This window comes from Dryobates pubescens, chromosome 17, assembly GCF_014839835.1.
Source record: "Dryobates pubescens isolate bDryPub1 chromosome 17, bDryPub1.pri, whole genome shotgun sequence".
Lineage (NCBI taxonomy): Eukaryota > Metazoa > Chordata > Aves > Piciformes > Picidae > Dryobates > Dryobates pubescens.
The window spans coordinates 10,409,598-10,432,260 of NC_071628.1; the positions used below are offsets into that span (position 1 = coordinate 10,409,598).

At 64.1% G+C, this 22,663-nt stretch overlaps 5 protein-coding genes across 5 annotated transcripts; 3 read left to right on the forward strand and 2 right to left on the reverse strand.

The window, feature by feature from the left end:
* The first annotated feature begins 875 nt into the window (after positions 1-875).
* ANPEP (alanyl aminopeptidase, membrane) lies at positions 876-7,505 on the forward strand. Its single transcript, XM_054169136.1, has 20 exons — positions 876-1,714; positions 1,960-2,105; positions 2,194-2,330; positions 2,422-2,548; positions 2,649-2,803; positions 2,878-2,991; positions 3,111-3,254; positions 3,350-3,415; positions 4,277-4,342; positions 4,555-4,727; positions 4,824-4,900; positions 5,025-5,158; positions 5,256-5,311; positions 5,427-5,574; positions 5,695-5,786; positions 5,947-6,057; positions 6,397-6,564; positions 6,641-6,781; positions 6,894-6,975; positions 7,116-7,505. Exons 1-20 carry the CDS (start codon positions 1,128-1,130, stop codon positions 7,272-7,274), a joined length of 2,883 nt encoding a protein of 960 aa, XP_054025111.1. The 5' UTR covers positions 876-1,127; the 3' UTR covers positions 7,275-7,505.
* A 1,378-nt stretch (positions 7,506-8,883) lies between these two features.
* LOC104297409 (mesoderm posterior protein 1-like) lies at positions 8,884-9,589 on the reverse strand. The gene is made up of 2 exons (XM_054169213.1): positions 9,005-9,589; positions 8,884-8,958 (listed from the first exon to the last, which is right to left on the reverse strand). The coding sequence occupies exons 1-2, from the start codon at positions 9,587-9,589 to the stop codon at positions 8,884-8,886; spliced, it is 660 nt and encodes a 219-aa protein (XP_054025188.1).
* Positions 9,590-11,471: 1,882 nt separating this feature from the next.
* On the forward strand, positions 11,472-14,157 carry LOC104297408 (mesoderm posterior protein 2). Its single transcript, XM_054169214.1, has 4 exons — positions 11,472-12,129; positions 12,660-13,348; positions 13,523-13,822; positions 14,039-14,157. Exons 1-4 carry the CDS (start codon positions 11,472-11,474, stop codon positions 14,099-14,101), a joined length of 1,710 nt encoding a protein of 569 aa, XP_054025189.1. The 3' UTR covers positions 14,102-14,157.
* Positions 14,158-14,477: 320 nt separating this feature from the next.
* Positions 14,478-18,146, forward strand: LOC104297407 (gonadotropin-releasing hormone II receptor). Its single transcript, XM_009897333.2, has 4 exons — positions 14,478-14,493; positions 16,150-16,706; positions 17,252-17,456; positions 17,725-18,146. Exons 1-4 carry the CDS (start codon positions 14,478-14,480, stop codon positions 18,144-18,146), a joined length of 1,200 nt encoding a protein of 399 aa, XP_009895635.2.
* A 1,281-nt stretch (positions 18,147-19,427) lies between these two features.
* TMED3 (transmembrane p24 trafficking protein 3) lies at positions 19,428-22,546 on the reverse strand. Its single transcript, XM_009897332.2, has 3 exons — positions 22,364-22,546; positions 21,583-21,831; positions 19,428-20,326 (listed from the first exon to the last, which is right to left on the reverse strand). The coding sequence occupies exons 1-3, from the start codon at positions 22,544-22,546 to the stop codon at positions 20,090-20,092; spliced, it is 669 nt and encodes a 222-aa protein (XP_009895634.2). The 3' UTR covers positions 19,428-20,089.
* Positions 22,547-22,663: the final 117 nt, after the last annotated feature.

Genomic DNA, 22,663 nt, shown 5'->3' on the forward strand with positions numbered 1-22,663 from the left:
TCAGATCCTTTGAAGTTGCTACTCCCAGGGCAGCAAGTGCCATGATCTGACCCCACCCTGGGCACAGGCTTGCTGCTGTGCCCGCTGTGCCACCCCAGCCTCTGGCAGAGTGCCCGGGGCTGACCTGCAGGGCTTGGGGGCTTCAGGCTGCTCTCCTCTGCCATGGTGAAGCATGTGCCATCATCTTGCACCCTGAATCTGGGTGCATTTGTTTTGGGAGACCAGGGGCTCAATGCCATGGGGCGCAGGTGAGGCTGTGCCAGCAGGACCCACCGGCACTCACTGTGTGTGATGCCAGTTGAGACCTTCAGTTCACCTAGGCTGTGACTGGTTGAAGGGCTCAGAGTACAGGGTGTCCCACGGCTGGTGGCACTGGGCACATGCCCACTGGGCTGGGCTCACGGGGTCTGGAGTTTGATCTCCCAGGTGCGAGCCAGGATTTGTGACCCTGGACTTTGAGAAGGCTGCGAGGGTGGGCCCCTCCCTGGGCCCCTCCCAGCACCCTGCCGAGCCCCCGGGCGGGCCCCTCCCCAGCACCCTGCCGAGCTCCCTTGCACCACCTGGACTCCTGGGGCTGCATCTTGTGCCCTCTTGATTTCCCCTAGGTGGCTGGGCAGCCCGGTGAGGGGTGCCCCTCCCAGGGTCAGTTGCCAGCCCTCACCTGCTGTACCCTCACCCCCAGCAGCAGGTCCCTCGTGGGTGGAGGGGCAGCCAGGACCCCCAGTTCAGACCCCACCACTTGAGGGCAAACAGAGTGATGCTGAGCCAGAAACAGCGCTTGGGTGCCAGGGCTGCCCACCTCGCCCCGTGGCACGGCAGGGATGTGGCTGCCAGTTGTGACCACCTGCTTCACTCCTCCTTCTGCAGGGTGAGGCCGAGGAGGGACACAAGGAGTCCTGGCCTGCGGCCTGTGCCCACTCCCAGGGTGCCTATCCCTGCATGGTGCCATCCTGGTGCCTCGGAGAGGCCGGGAGGCGGGCAGGCAGCAAGCTCATCCCGGGTGCCTCATTGGTCATTAATACTTCACCCATTAACCGAGGCTAATAAACCTGCTGGGGCTGGGAAGCTAAAAGCCTGTGCCAGCCGGGCACGGCCTCCTGCAGCAGCTCCCCTGCCGAAGCCTCGCCATGGCGGCCGGCTTCTTCATCAGCAAGGGCGTGGGCATCGCAGCCATCGTGCTGGGCCTGGGCGCCGTGGCCACCATCATCGCCCTCTCGGTGGTGTACGCCCAGGAGAAGGAGAAGAACAACTCCCCGGAGCCCGGCGCCACCACCCCGGCTGTGCCCACCACCCCTGCCCCCAACAACCCCTGGAACCGCTGGCGGCTGCCCACGGCGCTGGTGCCCGAGTCCTACGAGGTGACCCTGCAGCCCTATCTGCAGCCCAAAGACCAGGCCAGCTACATCTTCACGGGCAACAGCAGCGTCGTCTTCCTCTGCAAGGAGGCCACCGACCTCATCCTCATCCACAGCAACAAGCTGAACTACACCATGCAAGGCTCCTTCCTCGTCTCGCTGCAGGCGGTGGATGGTGCCACCGTGCCCCCCATCGCCGAGACCTGGCTGGAGGTGCCCACCCAGTACCTGGTGGTACGGCTGGGGGAGAGGCTGGAGCAGGGAAAGCGCTACCAGCTCTTCAGCAGCTTCACTGGCGAGCTGGCCGACGACCTGGCTGGCTTCTACCGCAGTGAATACACCGATGGGATGGGCAACAGGTGGGTGGAGGGCAGGGGCATGGTGGGGGTGTGGAGCTGGCATGGGGGTGGCATAGGTGACAGGCTGGGTTTGGGGCTCCCCTGCCCCCTGGGATGGTGGGATGGGTGTGGAGGAGCCTCTGTGCCCCTAGATCCATGAGCCAACCTGGCCATGGATGAAGATGGGACCCATGTAGATCGGACCAGAGAGCAGAGGGACCCATCTGGGGGCTGTCCCCCCCAGCACTGACTGTGCTGGATTGCAGGAAGGTGGTGGCCACCACGCAGATGCAGGCGGCAGACGCACGCAAAGCCTTCCCCTGCTTCGATGAGCCAGCCATGAAGGCCACCTTCGCAGTGACACTGATCCACCCCCCTGACTACGTAGCCATCTCCAACATGCCCGCTGTCGGTGAGTGGGAGCCCCACCTAGGGGGCCCAGGGGCCTGGCAGGGCCGTGTGGTGACCCACCCCCGCCGCCATCCCTCCGCTCCCCACAGACTCCTGGCAGCAGCAGTTCGATGGGGAGACCTGGAACGTCACCACCTTCCAGACCACCCCCAAGATGTCCACCTACCTGCTGGCCTTCATCGTCAGCCAGTTTGACCGCATCCAGAACGACTCGGGGAAAGTGCTGGTAGGCTGAGTGGGGGGTGGGAAGCGGTCCCTTGCCCAGCCTGCTGGGGGTCCAAGGCCAGGCTGAGCCCCACGTTTCTCCTCCACTCCAGATTCGCATCTGGGGCCGTCCCGAGGCCATCGCAGAGGGGCAGGGTGACTACGCGCGGCAGGTGACCGGCCTCATCCTCACCTTCTTCGAGGGGCACTACAACACCGCCTACCCGCTGCCCAAGTCCGGTGGGTGTCGGAGGGCACCCGGCTGCCAGCCACAGCCTGGGGGGTGGGGGGTGTCCGGCACCCTGGCAACGCTTTGCCAACGGGGCCCCTCCATCCCCAGACCAGGTTGGTCTCCCCGACTTCAACGCGGGTGCGATGGAGAACTGGGGGCTGGTGACCTACCGGGAGAACTCACTGCTCTACAACCCCAACTACTCCTCCATCAGCAACAAGGAGAGGGTGGTGACCGTCATTGCCCACGAGCTGGCGCACCAGGTACCCGCCGTGCCCCCAGCCCGCCCCGCCGGCCGGCAGGACGTGGCTGACGGGGCGCCTGTGCCCCCTGGCAGTGGTTCGGGAACCTGGTGACGCTGCGCTGGTGGAACGACCTGTGGCTCAACGAGGGCTTTGCCTCCTACGTGGAGTACCTGGGCGCCAACTGGGCCGAGCCCTCCTGGAGGATCGTGAGTGCCAGTGGGCGTGGGGCGTGGGCACGGGGTGTGGGCATCCCGGGGGGGGCTGCCTCCCCTGCCAGGAGGGTGCGGGCAGGACTGAGCTGGGTGCTGGCACCCAACCCCTGCAGAAAGACCTGATGGTGCTGAACGAGCTGCACGCGGCCATGGGGACGGACGCCCTGACCACCTCCCGCCCCCTCTCCTTCCGCGAGGAGGAGATCAACACCCCCGCCCAGATCAGCGAGGTCTTCGACAGCATCGCCTACAGCAAGGTGGGCACGGGCACTGGGCACAGAGCCCTGGGCACAGGGGTCCTCCTGGACCTCCCTGTGCACCCTAGGAGGTCTCTGAGCTGCTGTCTCTGCAGGGAGCATCAGTGCTGCGGATGCTCTCCGACTTCCTCACTGAGGACGTCTTCAAGGATGGGCTGCAGGTGAGGTTCAACAAGGGCATGTCTTGGAACTGGGTCACAGCAACCCTGTGAACCTTCCAGCCTCGGGGCAGAGTGGCTGGAAACTGCCTGGTAGGAAAGGACCTGGGGGTGCTGCTTAGTAGCAGCTGAGGATGAGCCACTGTGTGCCCAGGTGGCCAAGAAGGCCGCCAGAATCCTGGCTTGGATCAGCAGCAGTGTGGCCAGCAGGACCAAGCCAGTTCAGTTTTGGGCCCCTTATTCCAAAAAGGACATTGAGGGACTGGAGCAGGTCCAGAGGAGAAGAATGAAGCTGATGAAGGGTCCGCAGAACAGTTCTGGTGAGGAGCAGCTGAGGGACCTGGGGTTGTTGAATCTGGAGAAAAGAAGGCTAAGGGGACACCTTCTGGCTCTCTAACGCCCTGAAAGGAGCTTGGAGACAGCGGGAGTTGGTCTCTTCTCTTAAGAAACAAGGGGCAGAACAAGAGGAAACAGCCTCAAGTCGCCCCAGGGCAGATTTAGGTTGGGCATGAGGAACAATTTCTTGACCTTGAAGGTTGTCAAGGCCCTGTCCAAGGTGCCCAGGGAGGCGGTGCAGTCCCCGTCCCTGCAGAGGTTTCGAAGCTGTGTAGATGTGGTGCTGAGGGACATGGTTTGGTGGTGATGTGGCAGTGCTGGGCTAACAGTTGGACTCAGTGATCTGAAAGGTCTCTCCCAAGTAAAACCCTTCTGTGATTCCATGATTCCATGACTCCACAAGGCTGGGGTCACAAAGCCCTGCTTCTGGGTGGGCATCCCATGGGCAGAGGTTCTCTGGGTGCTCTGTGGGTGTCCTGCACCTGGAGCTGCCCCTGCTCACCCATCTCTCCTGGTGCTTTGCTGCAGACCTACCTCCACACCTTTGCGTACAACAACACCGTCTACACAGACCTTTGGACTCACCTGCAGCAGGTAGGAGGGGGTTGGCTGCTCCTGCCTGCTCCCCCCACCCCCTACCCCTGCTCCTGGGGGGGTGGGTGGTGGTGCCCAGTGGGACGGGGTCCTGGCCACACAGGCACCACCTGCTGGATGAGGGATTAAGCAGCAGAAGAGCTCTGGATCCCACCTGGACCCCTCCTGGACCTCCCTGGCACAAGGGACCCATGGCCCTGCTCCTCCCACAGGCTGTCGACCGGCAAAACTTGGATCTGCCTGGCACTGTCAGTGCCATCATGGATCGCTGGATACTGCAGATGGGCTTCCCCGTGGTGACTGTCAACACCCTCACTGGTGTCACCACCCAGACCCACTTCCTGCTGGACCCCAACTCCACGGTGGAGAGACCTTCTGATTTCAAGTGAGTGAGGTGTGGGGCTGCTGGCACTGCTGGGGTCAGGAAGTGGGGGCTTGGGGGAGCCAGCAGTGGTCCCACCACCTGCCTGTCCCTGCACAGCTACATCTGGATTGTCCCTGTCACCTGGATGACCAACCAGAACTCTGGGCCGAGGTTGTGGCTGACCGGGGAGTCAGGTATGGCGTCTCCTGCCTGGGTGGGGACCTGGAGCCTTGCTGCCCTCCCCCGCCCCAGGCTGAGGTTGGGGTGTCCTCAGGAGGGCACCAGTGTTGGAGGGCTGATCTCCTCTCCCCTTCCCAGCAACCTACAACGAGTTCAAGGTGAGTAGCCCCAACTGGCTGCTGCTGAACCTGAACGTCAGTGGCTACTTCCGTGTCAACTACAACCTGGAGAACTGGGCCCAGCTCCTCAGCCAGCTCGCCACTGACCACCAGGTACATAAGGCAGGAGCGGGGGCTGTGGGCGGACCCCCACCTCACGCACCCCACGCACTTGGGACTGACCTGAGGTGCCAACTCTGCCCTCTCCCAGGTCATCCCCGTGATCAACCGTGCCCAGATCATTGACGATGCCTTTAACCTGGCCAGGTGAGCCCTGCCGGCTGCCCGCCAGGGCCAGGAGTCCCGGCAGGTCGGGCACCCTGGAGATGTGTGTGCTGGGCACCAGCCGTGGGGCCGTGGAGCTGACCTTCACCCCTTGTAGGGCCAACTACGTGGACGTGACCTTGGCCTTGAACACCACACGGTTCCTGAGCCGGGAGACGGAGTACATGCCCTGGGAAGCGGCGCTCAACAACCTGCAGTACTTCCAGCTGATGTTTGACCGCAGCGAGGTCTTCGGCGTGATGACGGTGAGCGGTGCCTCCACCCTGCAGCCGGGGAACGGGGCTGAGAGGCTGGGTCTGCACCCAGAGCCGGGCAAGGGGCTGCTGCCGGTGCTGCTGGGTGCTGACTGTCCTCCTGCCCCCCAGAAATACATCCAGAAGCAGGTGCTGCCCCTCTTCAACCACTACAAGGAGGTCACCAGCAACTGGACCAAGATCCCTGAGGGCCTGATGGACCAGTGAGTGCCATGGCTCCAGGGGTGGGCAGCACCCCAGCTTCTCCCCAGCCACACTGGGATGGTCACCCCGGTGTGTGCCAAGCATTGCCCTGCTTCTGGCCTGGATGGTGCTTGGCTACCAGTGCTGGTGCCTAGCCCCATGTGGCCCTTCTGTCCCCAGGTACAACGAGATCAATGCCATCAGCACTGCCTGTTCCTATGGCATCACAGAGTGCCAGGACCTGGCCACCAGCTACTTCCAGCAGTGGAAGCAAAATGTCAGCCACAATCCGTGAGTCCCCAGGGTGACCTGGTGCCACCATGGGTCCTCAGAATACTCTGGTGCTGCCACGAACTCTCCAGGTGACCCAGTGCCACCATGAGTACTGAGAGTACCCTGGTGCTGCCATGAACTCTCAAGATGACCTGGTGCCACCAGGAGTCCCCGGGGGGCCTCAGTGTCACCATGACTCCCCAGTGCCACTGTGGGTTGCCAGGGTGCTGTGGTGCAGCCATAAATGCCCAGAGTGCTCCACTGCCACCAGGAGTCCACAGGGTGCCATGGTGCTGCAATGGGCAGCCAGGATGGGCACAGTGAAGGTCTCCTGCCTGACTCTCCTCTCCCTGGCAGGATCCCTGCGAACCTGCGCTCCTCCATCTACTGCAGCATCGTGGCCACGGGTGGGGAGGAGGCCTGGGATTTCATCTGGAAGGAGTTCAAGAACGCCACCGTGGTGTCCGAGGCCGACAAGCTCCGCACCGCCCTCTCCTGCAGCCCCCATCCCTGGATCCTCAACCGGTGGGTGCAGGGTGCCAGGCGGGCACAGCAGCTCTGCCCATGCTAGCCCCTCACCACCCGGCGCTGTTGCCCCCAGGTACCTGCAGTACACGCTGGACCCCACCAAGATCCGTAAGCAGGATGCCACCTCCACCATCAACAGTATCGCCAGCAACGTGGTGGGGCAGCCCCTGGCCTGGGACTTCATCCGGGGCAACTGGAAAATGCTCTTCAGCCAGTGAGCACCGGGCAGGGGGCTGGGGGAGGGCTGGGGGGAGAGCTGCCGGTCTGCTCTGCCCCTCGGGGATGCCACCATCTGCCCCTACTCAGCCACCCTGCTGCTCCCCCAGGTACGGCGGCGGCTCCTTCTCCTTCTCCCGGCTGATCCTGGCGGTGACCCAGCGCTTCGCCAGCGAGTTTGAGCTGCAGCAGGTGAGGCTTGGCACGGGCAGCGCCCAGGGCGTGGGCAGCAGGGCACGAGAGAGCCGGCTGTGTGTGCCAGGGGCTGCCAGGGACCTTTGGATGGCATTTGGGTGCCCTGTGCCTGCTCCAACTGCCCCTTTCTCTGGCAGCTGGAGCAGTTCAAAGCCGACAACCAGGACGTGGGGTTCGGGTCGGGGACGCGGGCGCTGGAGCAGGCGCTGGAGAGGACCCGCACCAACATCAACTGGGTGAAGCAGAACCAGCAGGCAGTGCTGCTCTGGTTCCAGGATGAGACCGCCTCCAGCTAGGCCTGCCTGGCACCGACTGCTGTGCACCCTCCTCCCAGCCGGCACGGGGTGGGCTGGGTGGCTGAGCCTGCCGCGGGACCCTCACCCACTTCCCAGCTCTGTTCACTCCATGGCCCCCAGACCCAAATGCGCCCCCACCCGGTCGGGGGCTTCACTACTCCTGAAGGGCAGGGGCTGGTGCCCGCGGGCATGGCCTGATGCCTGCATGATGGGCAGCAAAGGCGGGATACGGGGGGCACCGGGCTGGGTGGGTGGAGATCACCCTGCTGCCCCCCAGCTACGGGCTAGTGCTCGACCCAGACGTGTAAATAAAGGGCTTGCACGTCAGCACTCGGCAGCTCCCCCGGATTCAGGGGAGTGCCAGGAAGCGCCTGGGACCTCGTGGTGGGCATGGGGCAGGGAACAGTGACACCGAGGGCCCCCCCTCCGGCCATTAGGAGCCTGGTGCTAAGTGGCTCTGGGGGCTCCGCCGACGCCAGCCCCACCCTGTCCCTCCGTCTGACGGCTGCGTGTGAGCTCCCCTGGGAGCCGGTCCTGCCCGGGGGAGCTGTGTCTCCTCCTCGGGGGCTATGCCAGGCAGGAGGGGATACCAGTCCCCCCCAGCACTGTCCCCTTAGGCTATTCAGGTTATCAAAAGGGCACGGTGCCCGCAGCACAAAGGCGCTCCAGCCTCTCTCCCCAGCTCTCCTGGGGACTTTGGGCTTGGGGACGGGACCCAACGGGCCCTTCCCAGTGGAGCTTGGGGAGCCCACCCGCGTGGGGGATCCCTCTGTAACCCTTGCCCTGGGGCATCTCCCGGCTGCGGGGTGGGCTGGGAAGGGGCATGGAGCAGGCTAGCTCTGTGGGGGGGTGTGTGCTAGTTTGTGGGGTTCCCTGTACAACAACCAGGGGTGCAGTGATGAGGCAGGCGAGGAGTGCAGAGCAGATTTAATAAGTGCCTTCCCCCGTGCCTATCCCCGTGGCTGTGTGGCACGGCCACCTCACTGTCACCCCACAGAGGTCTGCTGCTGGGGCGCAGGGGATCAGCTTGAGCCCCCCCAGTGCCGCGCCGGGGTGCAGCTGGGCAGGATGAGAGGTGCATGGGGGGCTGGGGAGACGAGACCGTTCAGGACTGGTGGGCTGCAGAGCTGTGCCAAAAGAGATGGGTTAGGTGTAGGACGGCACCATGACCCCCTCCCCTCCGTGTCCCACATCTCACATGCTGTGCCCCACACACCATGTGAACCCCATGCCACCCAACTCGCACCCCGTGCCCCCTGCCCTGACCCCATGCCTCCCACCCTGCACCCCACGAGGGACACCCCACTCTCCTGCCCACCTGTCCCGCGGGGTGCAGAGACTGGGGGTGGGAAGGTAGGTACCTGGTGGGGTTCAGCCAATCGGGAGCCACATGCAGGGGTCCGAGGGGGTCCCGTGTCCGTCAGTCCTGCCTGGGGAGGCTCCGAGGGTGCTGCAGGCTCCAAGCAGCAGGATGAAGTCGTCCAAGTACCCATGGCCATGGTGCCTCTCTGGGAGGGAGCTGGAAGGGTCACTGCTCTGAGGGGTAGTGGTGATGCCCAGGACCCTGAGATGGAGCTGGGCAGATGGTGCAGCTCCAGGGGGTTCCCTGTCATAGGGATGTAGTGGGAGGACCCCCAAGTCTCCATCCCAATGTCAGGAACTCCAAGAACCTCTGGGGGCTTCCCTGCAGCAGGAACAGAGTGGGGGGACCCCCAGGACCCCATCCCCACGCCAGGAACCTCGCGAAGCTCTGGGGGGGACCCTGCCGTGGGAGGTGACCCCCAGCCCACAGAGCCGGGGGACGAAGCATCCCGCGGGGCTGGTGGGCACAGCCGGGGGGGCGGGCCCTGGCAGCACCCCAGGCCCTGGGGGCAGAGCGGGCAGTGCCGGGAGAGGGTCCCCCGTCGCCGGGCCAGCACCTCCTCGCTGAGCCCCAGCAGGGCCGAGAGATGAGCGATGTAGCGAGTGGCCAGCCGCAGGGTCTCGATCTTGGTGAGGCTCTGCCCGGCGGGTGCCAGGGTGGGTGGCAGGTAGTGCCGCAGCCGCAGCAGAGCCTGTGCCAGGCGCCGCATCCGCAGCTTCTCCCTCTCGCTGGCGCTTTGCCGAGGGACCCCCAGGACCCCGCACTGACCCGGCTCAGCCCTGCCACCCCATCGCCCCCCAGCCTCTGGCTGCCGGTTCCGTGGGTGACACAGGGATGTCCTGGGGGGCTCTGATGAAGGATTTTGGATGGTGGCATCCAGGTCCCTGAGCAGGGCAGTGCTCCCCGAGGGCTGGAGGTTCTGAGTCAGGAGCGGGACTGGGGGTCTGGCCATGGCTGAGGTCCGCTCTGGTGCCCACATCTGGGGGTACCCGGGCAGCCCCGGCTTTATTTGGGGCAGGGGTGCGAGGTGACAACTTTGTGACCACCTGGAGGTGTCAAAACCCACAGAGCCCGGCTGGGGCCGGCGGGAGCCTGGGAATGCTGGTCCCATTTGCAAAGGTGTCATTTCTGACCCCTCCAACCCTTAATTGGCGCTGCCCGGCGCTGGGAAGTGTGCAGGACCCAATTCACACGCCCGTGAGAGATGCAAACGCAGCACCAGCCCTGCCAGGGCCCGCAGCGCCCGCACCCTGGGCACAGAGACTTGACCTTCCAGTCCTAGACCCTGAGCCACCAGCTCTGACACCCAACAGTGTCCCCACACCTGCCCTGCCTTCTGCATAGCCTCTCTCCTGTGCCCATGACACGAGGAGCCGCAGCAGGGCCGGAGAAGGGCAACACAGCTGGTGAAGGGTCTGGAGAATAGATCTGGGGAGGAGCAGGTGAGGGACCTGGGGTTGTTGAGCCTGGAGAAAGGGAGGCTGAGGGGAGACCTTCTGGCTCTCTACAGCTGTCTGAAAGGAGTCTGGAGCCAGGTGGGAGCTGATCTCTTAAGGAACAAGAGACAGGAGAAGAGGAAACAGCCTTAAGTTGTACCAGGAGAGGTTTAGGTTGGACATGAGGAACCATTTCTTGCCCTTGACTGTTGTCAAGGCCTGGCCCAGGCTGCCCAGGGTGGCAGTGGAGTCTCCATCCCTGGAGGGGTTTCAAAGCCCTGGAGATGTGGTGCTGAGGGCCATGGTTTGGTGGTGCCCTGGCAGTGCTGGGGTAATGACTGGACTTCATGATCTGAAAGGTCTCTTCTGACACAGATGATCCCCTGGTTCAATGATTCCCTCCAGCCCTGGATCCCTGAGCTGCTGTGGTGATCTGGAGAAGCTGGAGGCACGACCTGAGTGTTTGAGGCCCCCCACCCCGACAAGGCTGTGTCCCCATGCACGCAGCTGGGGCTCCCTGTGCTGCTTCTTCAGCTGGTGCCAACTCCACGCTGAGGGCTGGGGTCAGTGGGTGGCACCATGAAGGGGTGTGGATCTCCTTGGGGTGCTCCAGGGCTGAGGACCTTACCTATGCCCATGGGCTGCAGTGGGCATTGCTGCCAGCTGTGTAAGGCTATTTGCTGGGCCCATGTCACCAGAACAAGAGGACACAGTCTCAAGCTGCACCAGGAGAAGTTTAGGCTGGAGGTGAGGAGAAAGTTCTTCCCAGAGAGAGTTGTTAGCCATTGGGATGTGCTGCCCAGGGAGGTGGTGGAGGTGTTCAAGAGGGGATTGGAGGTGGCACTTGGTGCCATGGTTTAGTAGTCCTGAGGTGTTGGGTGACAGGTTGGACTGGATGATCTTTGAGGTCTTTTCCAACCTTATTGATTCTATGATTCTATGACTGAGCTGGGCAAGGGCCCCTGTGCACTGTCCCTGCCATCCCTGTCCTGGTACAAGGGTGCACAGCAGGTTTGAGGGGATATTTGAGCCCCGGGTGGTCCTGCAGTAGGGATGGTGGGTCCAAGGTGGGTACCATGGGCGTGACCCCCTCACTGCAGGCCTCGGGGCATGGGTCAGAGCCAGGTATCAACCACCTGGGCAGAGCTTTGACTGGCAGCATCGTCAGGACTGAGTCCCATCCTGGTGCCCTTGCTATGCACACCCTGTGCCTGTAATCCATCAACACGGGATGGAGGGACGTGGGGGGAACCTGTCACCCCCAGAGGGGTGCAGGGTGCGAGATGTCCCTCGGGGGGGCTGTGACCCCTCGGGCAGAGCTGCCCGGGCCCAGCCGCTTCAGCACTTGTGCAAACACGGGGGGAGGTGGGAAGCTCATTACCGGGAGCTCATCAGCTAATGAGACCCAGGAGGGGGCCTGGGAACGGGGCGGGGGGGCGGCGGGGACTGGGGCCAGGGCAGCACCGAAGGGTGTGCGGGGAGGGGGGCGAATCCACGCTGTACCGTTGGGCACGGTGCACGCTGCAGACCACCCAGCTCTGTGCTCATGCCGCCCGTGCCACGCTGGACCCGCACTGCGCTCCCCAGTCCCCAGGATGGGCTTTCGGGTGGCGGCAGCCGTCTTGGGTACCCAAAGAGGTGCACGCCTTGTATGGAGGGGGAATGCTGTGCCAAATCACCCTCGGTATGGAGGGGTCCCGTGCCCATCCCCATACCCCGGGGCTGGACAACTTGCCGTGGAGGGGTCTCGTACTCCGAGCTGCCGCGGGGCCTCTGCCCGGGGATCTGGTGTCGGTGTCGGTGCCGGTGCCGTGCCTGATGCCCGGCCCCCCTGCTCTCTCCCTGATGGCTTTTCCTTCCCTGTTTCCCGGGAAACCTTCGCACCCGCCGGCACCGACACCTGCGAGCCTGGGAACGCAGCGGGAGGCCCCCTCCCAGCCCCGTCCTCCCCTCCCGGGTGTCACCGCGCTCGGGCCGTCCCCGGCAGCAACCCGCCGGTACCGGGGTTCAGCCGGGGCAACCCACAGCGGAGTGGGCAACAGGGTGGGGGCGCGAGGTGGGGCAAGAACCCCTCCCCGGGCACTGGGCACCGGGTCTTGCAGAGCTCCGCTGGGCACCAGGGATGCCCGGGAGAGGAATGTGGGCACCCGGAGCCCCATTGCAGCCCCAGACTCCAACCCCACTGCAACCCCATTACAGACCCCACTGCAGACCCCACCATAGACCCATTGCAGCTCCATTGCAGACGCCACATTAGGCTCTACTGCAGCCCCCAGCCCCACCACGGCCCCTGCTGCAGCCCCATTAGAGGCCCCACCACGGCCCCAGTGCAGATCCCACTGCAGCCCCATTATACCCCACCAGAGCCCTATTATAGATCCCACTGCAGCCTCGTTACAGACCCTACTGCAGCCCCATAACAGATCCCACTGCAGCCCCCCACACAGAGCCCGAGCCCCATCCTCAGGACTTGGAGGGGGTGATTTCAGCTGGGGAGGGTGGGCAGCACCAATCAGCCCCGCATCACTGGGGTCAAATTCGTCACCCGCGTGTTCAAAGCCGGCTGCCCTTGTCTCCCCACCGCAGCCTTTGAAGTGCTGCTGGTGCCGGCCACCAAGGTGCCAACTTCACACCCCTGGCCCCGCATAAAGCCGGGGCTGCCGGGGGGCTGCAGCACTCACAGCCTCGCAGCCATGGCCCGCTCGGCAGCCCCCGGCCTCCCGCTGCCCGCCACAGCCCCGCTGCAGGCTTGGGGGTGCCGCGGATCCCCCGACCTCGAGGGCTACAGCAGCAGCTCGCCCGCGGCCTCGCCTGACTCCTGCGGCCTCTCATCGCCCACCGCTGCCCGGGCACCCTGCCGCAGCCCTGCCGCTCCTCATGCCAGAGGTGTTAATGGGGGCAGGAAAGGGGTCCGGGCTGCGGGCCTGGGGGGCCCACGGCAAAGCGCCAGCGAGAGGGAGAAGCTGCGGATGCGGCGCCTGGCACAGGCTCTGCTGCGGCTGCGGCACTACCTGCCACCCACCCTGGCACCCGCCGGGCAGAGCCTCACCAAGATCGAGACCCTGCGGCTGGCCACTCGCTACATCGCTCATCTCTCGGCCCTGCTGGGGCTCAGCGAGGAGGTGCTGGCCCGGCGACGGGGGACCCTCCCCCGGCACTGCCCGCTCTGCCCCCAGGGCCTGGGGTGCTGCCAGGGCCCGCCCCCCCGGCTGTGCCCACCAGCCCCGCGGGATGCTTCGTCCCCCGGCTCTGTGGGCTGGGGGTCACCTCCCACGGCAGGGTCCCCCCCAGAGCTTCACGAGGTTCCTGGCGTGGGGATGGGGTCCTGGGGGTCCCCCCACTGTGTTCCTGCTGCAGGGACCCCTCCGGAGCTGCACAGGTCTCCCGACATGGAGACAGGATCCTGGGGGTCCCCCCGCTGCGTTCCTGCTGCAGGGACTCCCCCGGAGCTGCACAGGTCTCCCGACATGGAGACAGGATCCTGGGGCTCCCCCCACTGTGCGCCTGTTGCGGAGATCTCCCCAGAGCTGCTCGGGGTTCCCAACATGGGGATGGGTGTATGGGGGTCACCCCCCTACATCCCGGCCACGGAGAACCCCCCCGAGCCGCACGGGGCTGTAGCCTCCAACGCGTCCTCCTGGTTCTCCCCACCCCACTGTGCAGGGGCCCCTCTGGACCCCCTCAGCGACTCCCTCCTGGATTCGGGACTGATGCTGCCAGACTTCGTGGATGCAGGGACAGTCACCCAGGTACGTGTGCTGGTGGGACTTGGGTGACCCTGGGGGCGTGCAGCGTGGGGCTGGCATTTGGGTGACACCAAGGGCTGGCATGGGACAGGGCTCAATCCCCTCAGTGAATTCGGAGCCCCTGTAGTGCTGGGACTGGTTTTGCCAGCCCCTGTTCTTGCTCTCCCCTGGGACCTGCACCCCAGCCGTTCACCATCTCTCCCCACTCTGCACCCCCAGGACCTCTCCACGGACCTGCTGTCTCTGCTGGAGGCTCTGCTCCCACCACAGCCCCAGGACTGACCAGGAAGAGCCCTCTGACTCCCTGATGCCAGAGCACCCAGTGCCACACCGTCCCATGCCACCTGACCTGGAGCAGCTGACAGACACAGGTCCCTGCTTTGAACAGCTGTGAGGTGACAGAGGATGAGCTGCCCCCTGTGCCAGCCTGAAGATGGGCAGGACACGTTGGATGGCATCAGCTGTACATAAATAAACCCTCGTGCCCATCTGTGTGTCACTGCATGGCTGTACCCATGATAGGAGCCTGGGCACAGAATGGGGTGCAGGATGCCCAGGCTCTGGGTGTGGATTTGGGGCTGGGAGAGAATAATGATAATTGAGCTGGTGAAACTCCCACTCTGTAGCAGGGCAGTCTGTGGGTGTCGTCTTGCCAGGCATGGGCAAGCACTCAGGTACATAAATAAGCCCTGGTGCCCATCTGTGTGTCACCATGTGGCTGCTCCCATGGCAGGAGTTTGGCAGGGCACAGAGTGTAGCCTGCCCAGGCTACCACTTCAGGTTTAGGGCTGGGAGAGGATAGTTGGGCTGCTGAAACTGGTGAAAATCCTGCCCTGTAGACCATGGGCATACTGCTGGGCATGGGCAGGGGCTCAGGCACGGATCCGGGGCTGCCTCGTTGGATGCAGGGGCTGGGGACGGCTGGGTGTCACCAGCACCCTCCAGATACAGCTGTGGGACTCGGTGCCAAACATGAACCACCTGCCCCTGAAGCTGGTACCTGGGACACCCCCCAGGTGGGGTTAAATATGGGGTCTGGGGTCCAAATAAGCCTACGGGGCTGGGGAAGCCCCCGCAGCAGAGTGGGATGTGCGTGGAGGGGCTGCAGCTGGGGCCCCTCTGCTCCCAGCCCCCTCGGCGGGTCCCAGTCGCTGTCTGGAGGGCCCGCGGGGGGGGGCTGCCAGGCGGGTGCTAATGAGCTGGGGGAGCAGGGGGTCTGAGGGCTAATGAGCCCCAGGGCTCTGTGAAATGACTCGCTAATTAGGTTAATTCCCTCCGCCGGAGGGGCGAAGCCTTTGAGATGCAAAGCAGCACCCCCATCCCCCTCCCTAGACTACACTCTCCCTCTCCTCGGCCAGGGCTCAAGGGACATGGGGACATGCTCTCCATGGTCTAGGGCAGCGACTGGCAGTGGCAGACCAGGCAGAGCGGACATTTGAGGTGTCTGGGACCTCTCCTAGAAACGATGCACCCCAAAGCAAGGAGCCTTTGTGCATCCCGATGCCCTGGCGGCAGCAGTGCCAGGCCTGGGGGGGCCAGGGGGGCAGCACCCACCGGGCTGGGAGCTTGGTGCTGAGTGTGCAGGTGTGTGTGCCTGTGCCCATGTGTGTGTGCCTGTGTATCTGTACGTGTGCACCAGTGGAAAGGTGCATTGGGGCTGCCCCCCCTGTCCGTGGGTGGGTGAGGGTGGCACACTGTGAAGGACGAAGCTGTTCCATGCCCATTGGCTACATCAAGGAGCAACTGGAGCCTCCAAGGGCATCCTCCACCCACCCTCCCGATGCGTGTGTCCTGGCAGCAGGTGCAGACGTGGCTGCAGCTGCCAGTGTCACAGTGCCCTTCTGGCTCTGGCACCCCCTGGGCACAGCGTGAATGCAGGAGCCCTTGGCAGTGTGTCAGTGTGTGCCATGGCTTGGTTGGGTGCTGCTGAGCAGGATCCTCTGGCTGGAGGTGAGGTGTGTGTGGGGGTGGTGCCTGGACCCCAGGGGGCGTTGGCATTGGGCTGGGGGGGGGTGTCTCTGTGCCTGTGTAGGACTATGAGGGTGCTGTGGGATGGATGGGCATCAGGAATAGGATGGAGTAGGTGGTGGGGTGGGGTCTGCTGAGAGCTACTGGGTGCCAAGAACTCCTGTAGCTGGGTGGGGGCTCTGGGAAGTCTGGGGAAGCAGTGAGGATGGGGATTGCAGCCAGCGATGGAGCCTGGAGATCAGGGCAGGGCTGTGGTGCTGGCACCTGGGCGGGGAGCAGGGCCCCAGGGGATGGACGGTGACCTGTCACCCTGGAGCCCCCTGCCCCAGGGTCCCCCCCAGCCCCCCTGTCTCTCACAGCAGGATGGGGCCATCCAGATCCAGGCCCCACAGTGGGCAATGCCAGCGCAGAGCTCCCGGGCAGCCCGTCCCCTCCCGAGCAGGGCTGTGGCTGGCCCCCGCATGCTGGGGGCGCCGAGGAGCAGCCCCTTCGCCTGCCCACCTTCTCCCCCGCTGCCCAGGCCCGCGTGGCTGCCACCTTTGTCCTCTTCGCCCTCTCGGCCGGCTGCAACCTGGCGGTGCTGCGGGCAGCGGGGCGCCGGCGGGGCGGCCACGGGTCCCACATCCACCTCCTGCTGCGGCACCTGGCTGCTGCCGACCTGCTGGTGACGCTGGCGGTGATGCCACTGGATGCCATCTGGAACATCACTCTGCAGTGGCGGGCGGGTGACCTGGCCTGCCGCCTGCTGATGTACCTGCGGCTGCTGGCCATGTATGCCTCTGCCTTCGTCACCGTCGTCATCAGCCTGGACCGCCAAGCTGCCATCCTGCGCCCGCTGGCCATCACCCGTGCCCGCAGGAGGAACCGCCTGATGCTCCACGCAGCCTGGCTGCTCAGCGCGGGGCTCTCCGTGCCACAGGTACCCACCGCCAGGCCTCTTCCTCTCCGGCCCTGTGCCAGCTCCCAGGGTGCAGGGCGATGCCCAGGGCTGGTGCTGCTGGCACCTGCAGGCGTGGGGATGGGAAGGCATCACGGTAGTGTGATGCATGATGGGGATCACGGAACCGTGGAAAGGTTTGGGTTGGAAGGGACCTTAAAGATCATCCAGTTCCAAACCCCTGCCATGAGCAGGGACATCTCCACTAGACCAGGTTGTTTGCGGCCCCATCCAGCCTGGCCTTGAACACCTCCAGGGACAGGGCAGGAGGAGAGGGCTTGGAGGAGCCAGGCAGCCAAGGAGAGGATGTGGCACTGTGCCTCTCTCACCCAGCTCTGATCCCCTCCCTGCTCCAGCCCCCCAGAGCTGGCACAAGGGCAACTGCAGGTCCCACTCCCAAAGGCAAGGTTTGACCTGGTGGCTCCAAGACCCTGCTGCCGTGACTTTGGGAGGCACAGACTCCCTGTCACCCTGTGCCCCGGGGCAGAGGGAGGGCTGCGACCATCCCACCTCTGCTCTGCCTCCAGCTCTTCCTCTTCCGCACGGTCACCCTGCGCCCACCACACAACTTCACCCAGTGCACGACGCGGGGCAGCTTTGCCCAGCCCTGGCACGAGACCCTCTACAACATGCTGGGCTTCAGCTGCCTCTTTCTGCTGCCCCTGCTCATCATGGTCTGCAGCTACACACGCATCCTCCTGGAGATCTCCCGGCGCATGGGCTCCGGCCTCTGTGAGTGCCCAGGCGCCGAGCTCCCCACGCCAGGTGGGACTCGGGGGAACCCTGGCACCGAGGGAGCAGGATGGCCAGGGCTGTTTGGGCACTGCCACTTGGGGTGTGGGGTCTCCTTGTGGTGCTTGGGGGGGGGTGTCTGGAGGAGCAGTGGGGATGCAGAGAGCAGTGAAGGGGGGAAGTGTGGTGAGGTGGGGTGGGGGTTGTGGTGCCAGGCAGCGCGGCCCCGGGCAGTCGTGCCCGCAGCTGATGGGCTGTGCCCCCGCAGTCTTCTCCCGGGACGTGTCCCTGCGGTGCTCGAGGAACAACATCCCACGGGCAAGGCTGAGGATGCTGAAGATGAGCCTGGTCATTGTCTCCTCCTTCATCCTCTGCTGGACACCCTACTACCTGCTGGGGCTGTGGCACTGGTTCTGCCCACGGGCCATGGAGAGGAGTGTCTCGCCAGCCCTTGCCCACATCCTCTTCATCTTCGGCCTCCTCAACGCCTGCCTGGACCCCATCACCTATGGGCTCTTCACCATCCCCTTCCGCAGGCGCTGGGGCTGTCCCTGCGGGCACGATCCTGAGCCCCAGCCTCCCTCCACGGTCACCGGCTCCTTCCGCTGCTCAGCCTCGTCCCTGCCACCCAAACGGGGAGTCCCACGGGTGCCCCCTGGGGCTGACTCCTGCCAGAGCAGCTCCCTGTGAGCTGGGCACCGCCCTGTGCCCATGGGGACACCCCGGGGCAAGAGAGGACTGGGGGCAGGCCGGCAAGGGCAGGATGGGTGAGCAAGGATGGGGGTCAGTGTCCTGCCACACCCCAAAGTGCTCCTGTGGGTGGTGGGGCTGACACGGGTGCCCCCTGGCTCCTCTCTGCACCTTACAAGCCCAGCACAGAAATAAAGTGTCCCACAGCCACCTCCTGTCCTGCTGCATCCCCAGGTGAGAGCTGGGCTAGGGTCCTCAGAGCTGGCACTATAGGGACAGGCTGGGTGGGAGCCCTGATCCTGGTCTTGGGTGTTCCTGTTCCTACTGAGGGGTGCTCCCAGGGTCCCCAGACCCAAGGGTATCCCATGTGTTGTCCAGGGTGGGGTGCTGCCCTCCCTGCAGGGGCTGTTTGTGCCCTGGGTGTGGGGGGGCACAGGACTGGTCCCCACTGGCAGCACTGAGCTGGGAGCAGTCCCGGGGTGCCAGCAGCAGCCTTGGGCCCACCACTGGCTCCATTCCAACCAGGAGCTCCTGGCTCCTGCTGAAGGTCGTTGCGAGGCACATGGGTCCTGGGTGTGCCTAGCTGCATGGCAACAGTGCCAAGGCCAGCGCTGCTGTGGGAGTTGGCATGGCTAGGAGAGGCTGTGGGAGGTGGGGAGGGGGTTGCAGTCATGGGCATCAAGCAAGGCTGTGAGTGCCTGAGCCCCCTGCTCCCACCCTGCACCGCTGAACAGCGGGTCTGAGACATGCCTGGGCACCAGGAGTGAGGGGGAATGGCTCTGGCATCCCCCCAGCCTTGGCAAAGGGTTATGAGCAGAGTTGGGGTTTGCCAGAGCCAGAACTGAAGCATGAAGCTGACTCCAGATGGCACCTGCCCAGGGGTCTCTGCTTTGTTGTGCTGGGTTGCTGGGCTCCCTTGCCCCGCTTGGTGCCCACTGCCAGGCAGGACCCACACTCAGGAATTTGCTCATAGCCCAGGGAAGCCCTTGCTGCCAGCATGGCTCTGTGCATGGGCTGGGCATATCAGCAGGGCCATGGACAGGAGAATTGTGTCCACTGCCAGGGTCTCCCTGGCTCTGGAGTTCCAGGAACTCACTCATCTGGTGCATGGCACAGCTGTGGGCAGAGCTGTGGTAACTGCCTACACCAAAATGTCTCCTCTTGCTCTGCTGAGGGCCAGGGGGAGACTGGCATCACCCTGGTGGCTGTAAGTGCTCAATGAAGCAGAGCCATACTGGGCTGCTCACCTTGGGCATGGTGTTCAGTAATGGCAGTGCCAACCACGGTCACAGGGGTTTATTACCTAGTGGCAAAGTGAAATGCTGAAGGGCTGGCAGCAGTGGTTAGCTACCCCAGGGCTCTCACACAGGATGGTCTCCCCGGGGTTGCCAGGGAAGTCTGTGTTTTGTGGGGCTCCAGAGAATGGGGTGGCAGTCCCAGGAGTGCTGTTGTTGAGGTGGGGATGGAGCTTCCCTGGCACAAGTTGGGGCAGAGCTGTGCCTGCTCTTGCTGTCTGATGGGCACAGCCTCAGCCCCAGGCATGGACTCATGTAGGAAAATACCCCCCATACATGTTGGGTGAGGGGTCAGGGTGTTGATGCCAACCCCATAGAAGGTATTGGACAAGGGGTTATGGTGCTGATGCCAAATCCCAGTGCCCAGCCACTTCCCCAGAGGAGCTGGTAAGAGGTGTTGGGCCACCCAGGCAAGGGGACTGGGCTCAGAGCAGGCGGAGGTGAAGTGGGAGGTGATGTCAGGGCGATTGATGAGGGATGCCCCTGTGGGCTGACCATTTCCCGCCTGGGTCGGCAGCGTGCCATCATCCCCCGCTCCCCCCCGGGCCACCTCCCCAGGGAAGCACCTTGTGATGAACAGGAACAAAGCATGATCCAGGAGAACGCCGCCCCCCCCGCTCCCCGCCGCAGTCCGGGCACCGAGCGGCGCTAGGTGCCAGCCCTGCCGCTGCCGGGTCTCTTCTCTGTGAAGAAGCTCTTGAGCAGCACCACTTGCCCGATACTGACCACGAAGAGGATGAAGGTTTCCCCCACCGACCAGTAGGAGACGCGGCTGTTGAGGTCTTCAGCGCGGCTCCGGTCCTGCGCCTCCCGCAGCCGGTAGTGGGTCTGGGAGTCGATCACCGAGTTCAGCGCCTCATGGATGGTGACACAGGCGGATTCCATCTGGGGACACAAGGACACTCCATGGCTCCCGGCACAGCACGGCCTGCGGGCTGAGGACTGTGCAGCAGCAGCCTGTGCTGCCAGGGCTCTGCCAGCCCTGACCTAAGAGAGGTTGTGCTCAAAGGGGCAGCGCCGGAGAGCGCCTGGTGGGGTGCAAATGAGATCTCATCAGTGCTCTGGAGACAAGGGCAATGTCTGGGTGCCATGCCTGCAGATTCATGCCACAGGATGGAAAAGGCTACCTGCAGTTAAGAGTCATAGAATGACAGAATGGGTTGGGTTGGGAGAGCCCTCCCAGATCACGGAGTCCAACTGCTGAGTGACCATCAAACCATGTCCCTCAGCACCACATCTCCACAGCTTTGAAACCCCTCTAGGGATGAGGACTCCATCACTGGTCTGGGTACCCTGGGCCAGGCCTTGACAGCCCTCAAAGGGAAGAAATTGTCCTTCATGGCCAAACTAAATCTCCCCTGACACAACATGAGGCTATTTCCTCTTCTCCTGTTCCTTACTTCTTGGGAGAATAGACTGGCCCCAATCTGGCTGCAGCCTCCTTTCAGTGAGTTGTAGAGAGGAGAGGAGGCTGAGGGGAGACCTCGTTGCTCTCTTACAGCTACCTGAAAGGAGGTTGTAGAGTGGCTGGTGCTGGTCTCTTCTCACAGGTAATTAGTGATAGAACAAGAGGCAATGGCCTTAAGTTATGACTGGGTAGGTTTAGACTGGACATTAAGAAGATGTTTTTCCCAGCATTGGAATGTGCTGCCCAGGCAGGTGGTTGAGTCACCACCCCTGGATGTGTTTAAAGGAGGTTTGGATGAGGTGCTTGGGGATATGGTTTAGGGGTGAACCTTGTAGAGCAGGGTTAGGGGTTGGACTTGGTGATCTTAAGGGTTTTTTTCCAAGCTGGATGTTTCTGTGATTCTGTGAAATGAGCCTCCTTTTCTCCAGCCTCAGCAACCCCAGGTCCCTCAGCTGCTCCTCACCAGACCTGTTCTCACCAGCTTTTGTTGCCCTTCTCTGGACCCACTCCAGACTCTCAAGGTGGGAGGGTCAATCCAGAGCAGCACCCCCATCCCTCCCTGCCCGTGCTGCTGGAGGAGGACGTGGCCAGCCCGTGGCACGGGTGGTTGGCAGGCACTTCTGCATTTGGTGGAGGGGAAGGGGAAGGAGCCCCAACCGCCAAGCCCTGAGGCCGTTTGGTGAGGAGCTGCGAGAGGCCCTTCTGGCGGTGGCAGCAGGCGGGCGGCACCCACCTGTGTGAGGGCAGTGACGCGGCTGCTCATGGCGGGCAGGATGGGCGGCTCCTCGCCCACCTGGAAGTCAAAGTAGATGGTTTTGTGGGAGAAGGTGGAGAACTCATTGCTGAAGCAGAAGGTGTAGACGCCCTCCACCTCGGTGCGGTGCGGGAAGCTGTCGTACTGCTTCTTGGCCTCCTTGTAGAGGGTCCGGCCGTTGGGGTCCTCCACCGAGCAGTCCACGTCATAGTGTCCCCCGGTGATCACCTGCACCAGGATGTGCAGCTGGCACCTGCTGGCACCACGCAGACAGAGCCTCTTGCCCTGAAGGGAGCAGCTCTGCCCGGCCCTGTGCCTGCGTGCACAGCCATGCCCTCGGCCAGCAGGCACCGTGCCTATGGCTGCCCGCCGTGGGACAGGGGCCCAGGCTGGGGGAAGCTGTGCCCCGTGGTGCCAGCACTGCAGGTGGAGTACCTGCAGCTCAGGTGGGGTGTCTGAACGGGTGGATCACCCTGATGGCCTCGGTCAGGGCATAACTCAGTACTGGCTCCATGATGGGCACAGGGCCAGGGGCTGTGAGTGGCTGCCAGTGAGGCACCGGGTGGGGCTGGAGCGTGTACAGGAGAGGGCAGGCAGGGGGCACAGGCAAGGCATAACTGAGTAGAGGCAGAGGGCTGGGAGTACAGGGCTGGGACACAATCCCAATGGGCGCTGGGCACAATCAGGAGTAGAGGTGCAGGCAGGGGCACAGGCAAGGGAGGTACAGGCACGGGAAGAGGGGCACAGGGCAGGGCAGTACCTGGTAATCCAGCGTGAACTTGGTGCCGCGCTCCAGCTGCTGGTGGAAACACTGCCTGGCATTGTCGGGCAGCTCGAAGGTCAGCTCGGTGCCACCGGCCCGCAGCGCCCACAGCAGCACGGCCAGAGCCCGCACCCCGGCCCCCATCCCGCTCCGCACCCCGGCCCCCATCCCGCTCCGCATCCCGGCCCCGCCCCGCTCCCGCCCCGCCTGACGTGGCGACCGCCACCGGCACCGGCACTGGCAGCACTTCCGCCGGGGGCGGCCCCGGGCTCGGCAGGGCCGGGCACCCTTGTGCAG

Bases quoted from the DNA above. Each gene is read 5' to 3' on its own strand.
- ANPEP (XM_054169136.1), top strand. From the start codon at position 1,128: ATGGCGGCCGGCTTCTTCATCAGCAAGGGCGTGGGCATCGCAGCCATC. The intron at 2,106-2,193 runs GTGAGTGGGAGC...CGCTCCCCACAG, and splicing joins CTCCAACATGCCCGCTGTCG to ACTCCTGGCAGCAGCAGTTC. The intron at 5,159-5,255 runs GTACATAAGGCA...GCCCTCTCCCAG, and splicing joins AGCTCGCCACTGACCACCAG to GTCATCCCCGTGATCAACCG.
- LOC104297409 (XM_054169213.1), bottom strand. From the start codon at position 9,589: ATGGCCAGACCCCCAGTCCCGCTCCTGACTCAGAACCTCCAGCCCTCG. The intron at 8,959-9,004 runs GTGGGGATGGGG...TTCCTGCTGCAG, and splicing joins AGCTTCGCGAGGTTCCTGGC to GGAAGCCCCCAGAGGTTCTT.
- LOC104297408 (XM_054169214.1), top strand. From the start codon at position 11,472: ATGAGACCCAGGAGGGGGCCTGGGAACGGGGCGGGGGGGCGGCGGGGA. The intron at 13,349-13,522 runs GCAGGGTCCCCC...ACTCCCCCGGAG, and splicing joins GCTGGGGGTCACCTCCCACG to CTGCACAGGTCTCCCGACAT. The intron at 13,823-14,038 runs GTACGTGTGCTG...CTGCACCCCCAG, and splicing joins ATGCAGGGACAGTCACCCAG to GACCTCTCCACGGACCTGCT.
- LOC104297407 (XM_009897333.2), top strand. The intron at 16,707-17,251 runs GTACCCACCGCC...CTCTGCCTCCAG, and splicing joins CGGGGCTCTCCGTGCCACAG to CTCTTCCTCTTCCGCACGGT. The intron at 17,457-17,724 runs GTGAGTGCCCAG...GTGCCCCCGCAG, and splicing joins GCGCATGGGCTCCGGCCTCT to TCTTCTCCCGGGACGTGTCC.
- TMED3 (XM_009897332.2), bottom strand. From the start codon at position 22,546: ATGCGGAGCGGGATGGGGGCCGGGGTGCGGAGCGGGATGGGGGCCGGG. The intron at 21,832-22,363 runs GTACTGCCCTGC...ATCCTGGTGCAG, and splicing joins AGTTCACGCTGGATTACCAG to GTGATCACCGGGGGACACTA. The intron at 20,327-21,582 runs GTGGGTGCCGCC...TTGTGTCCCCAG, and splicing joins GCGTCACTGCCCTCACACAG to ATGGAATCCGCCTGTGTCAC.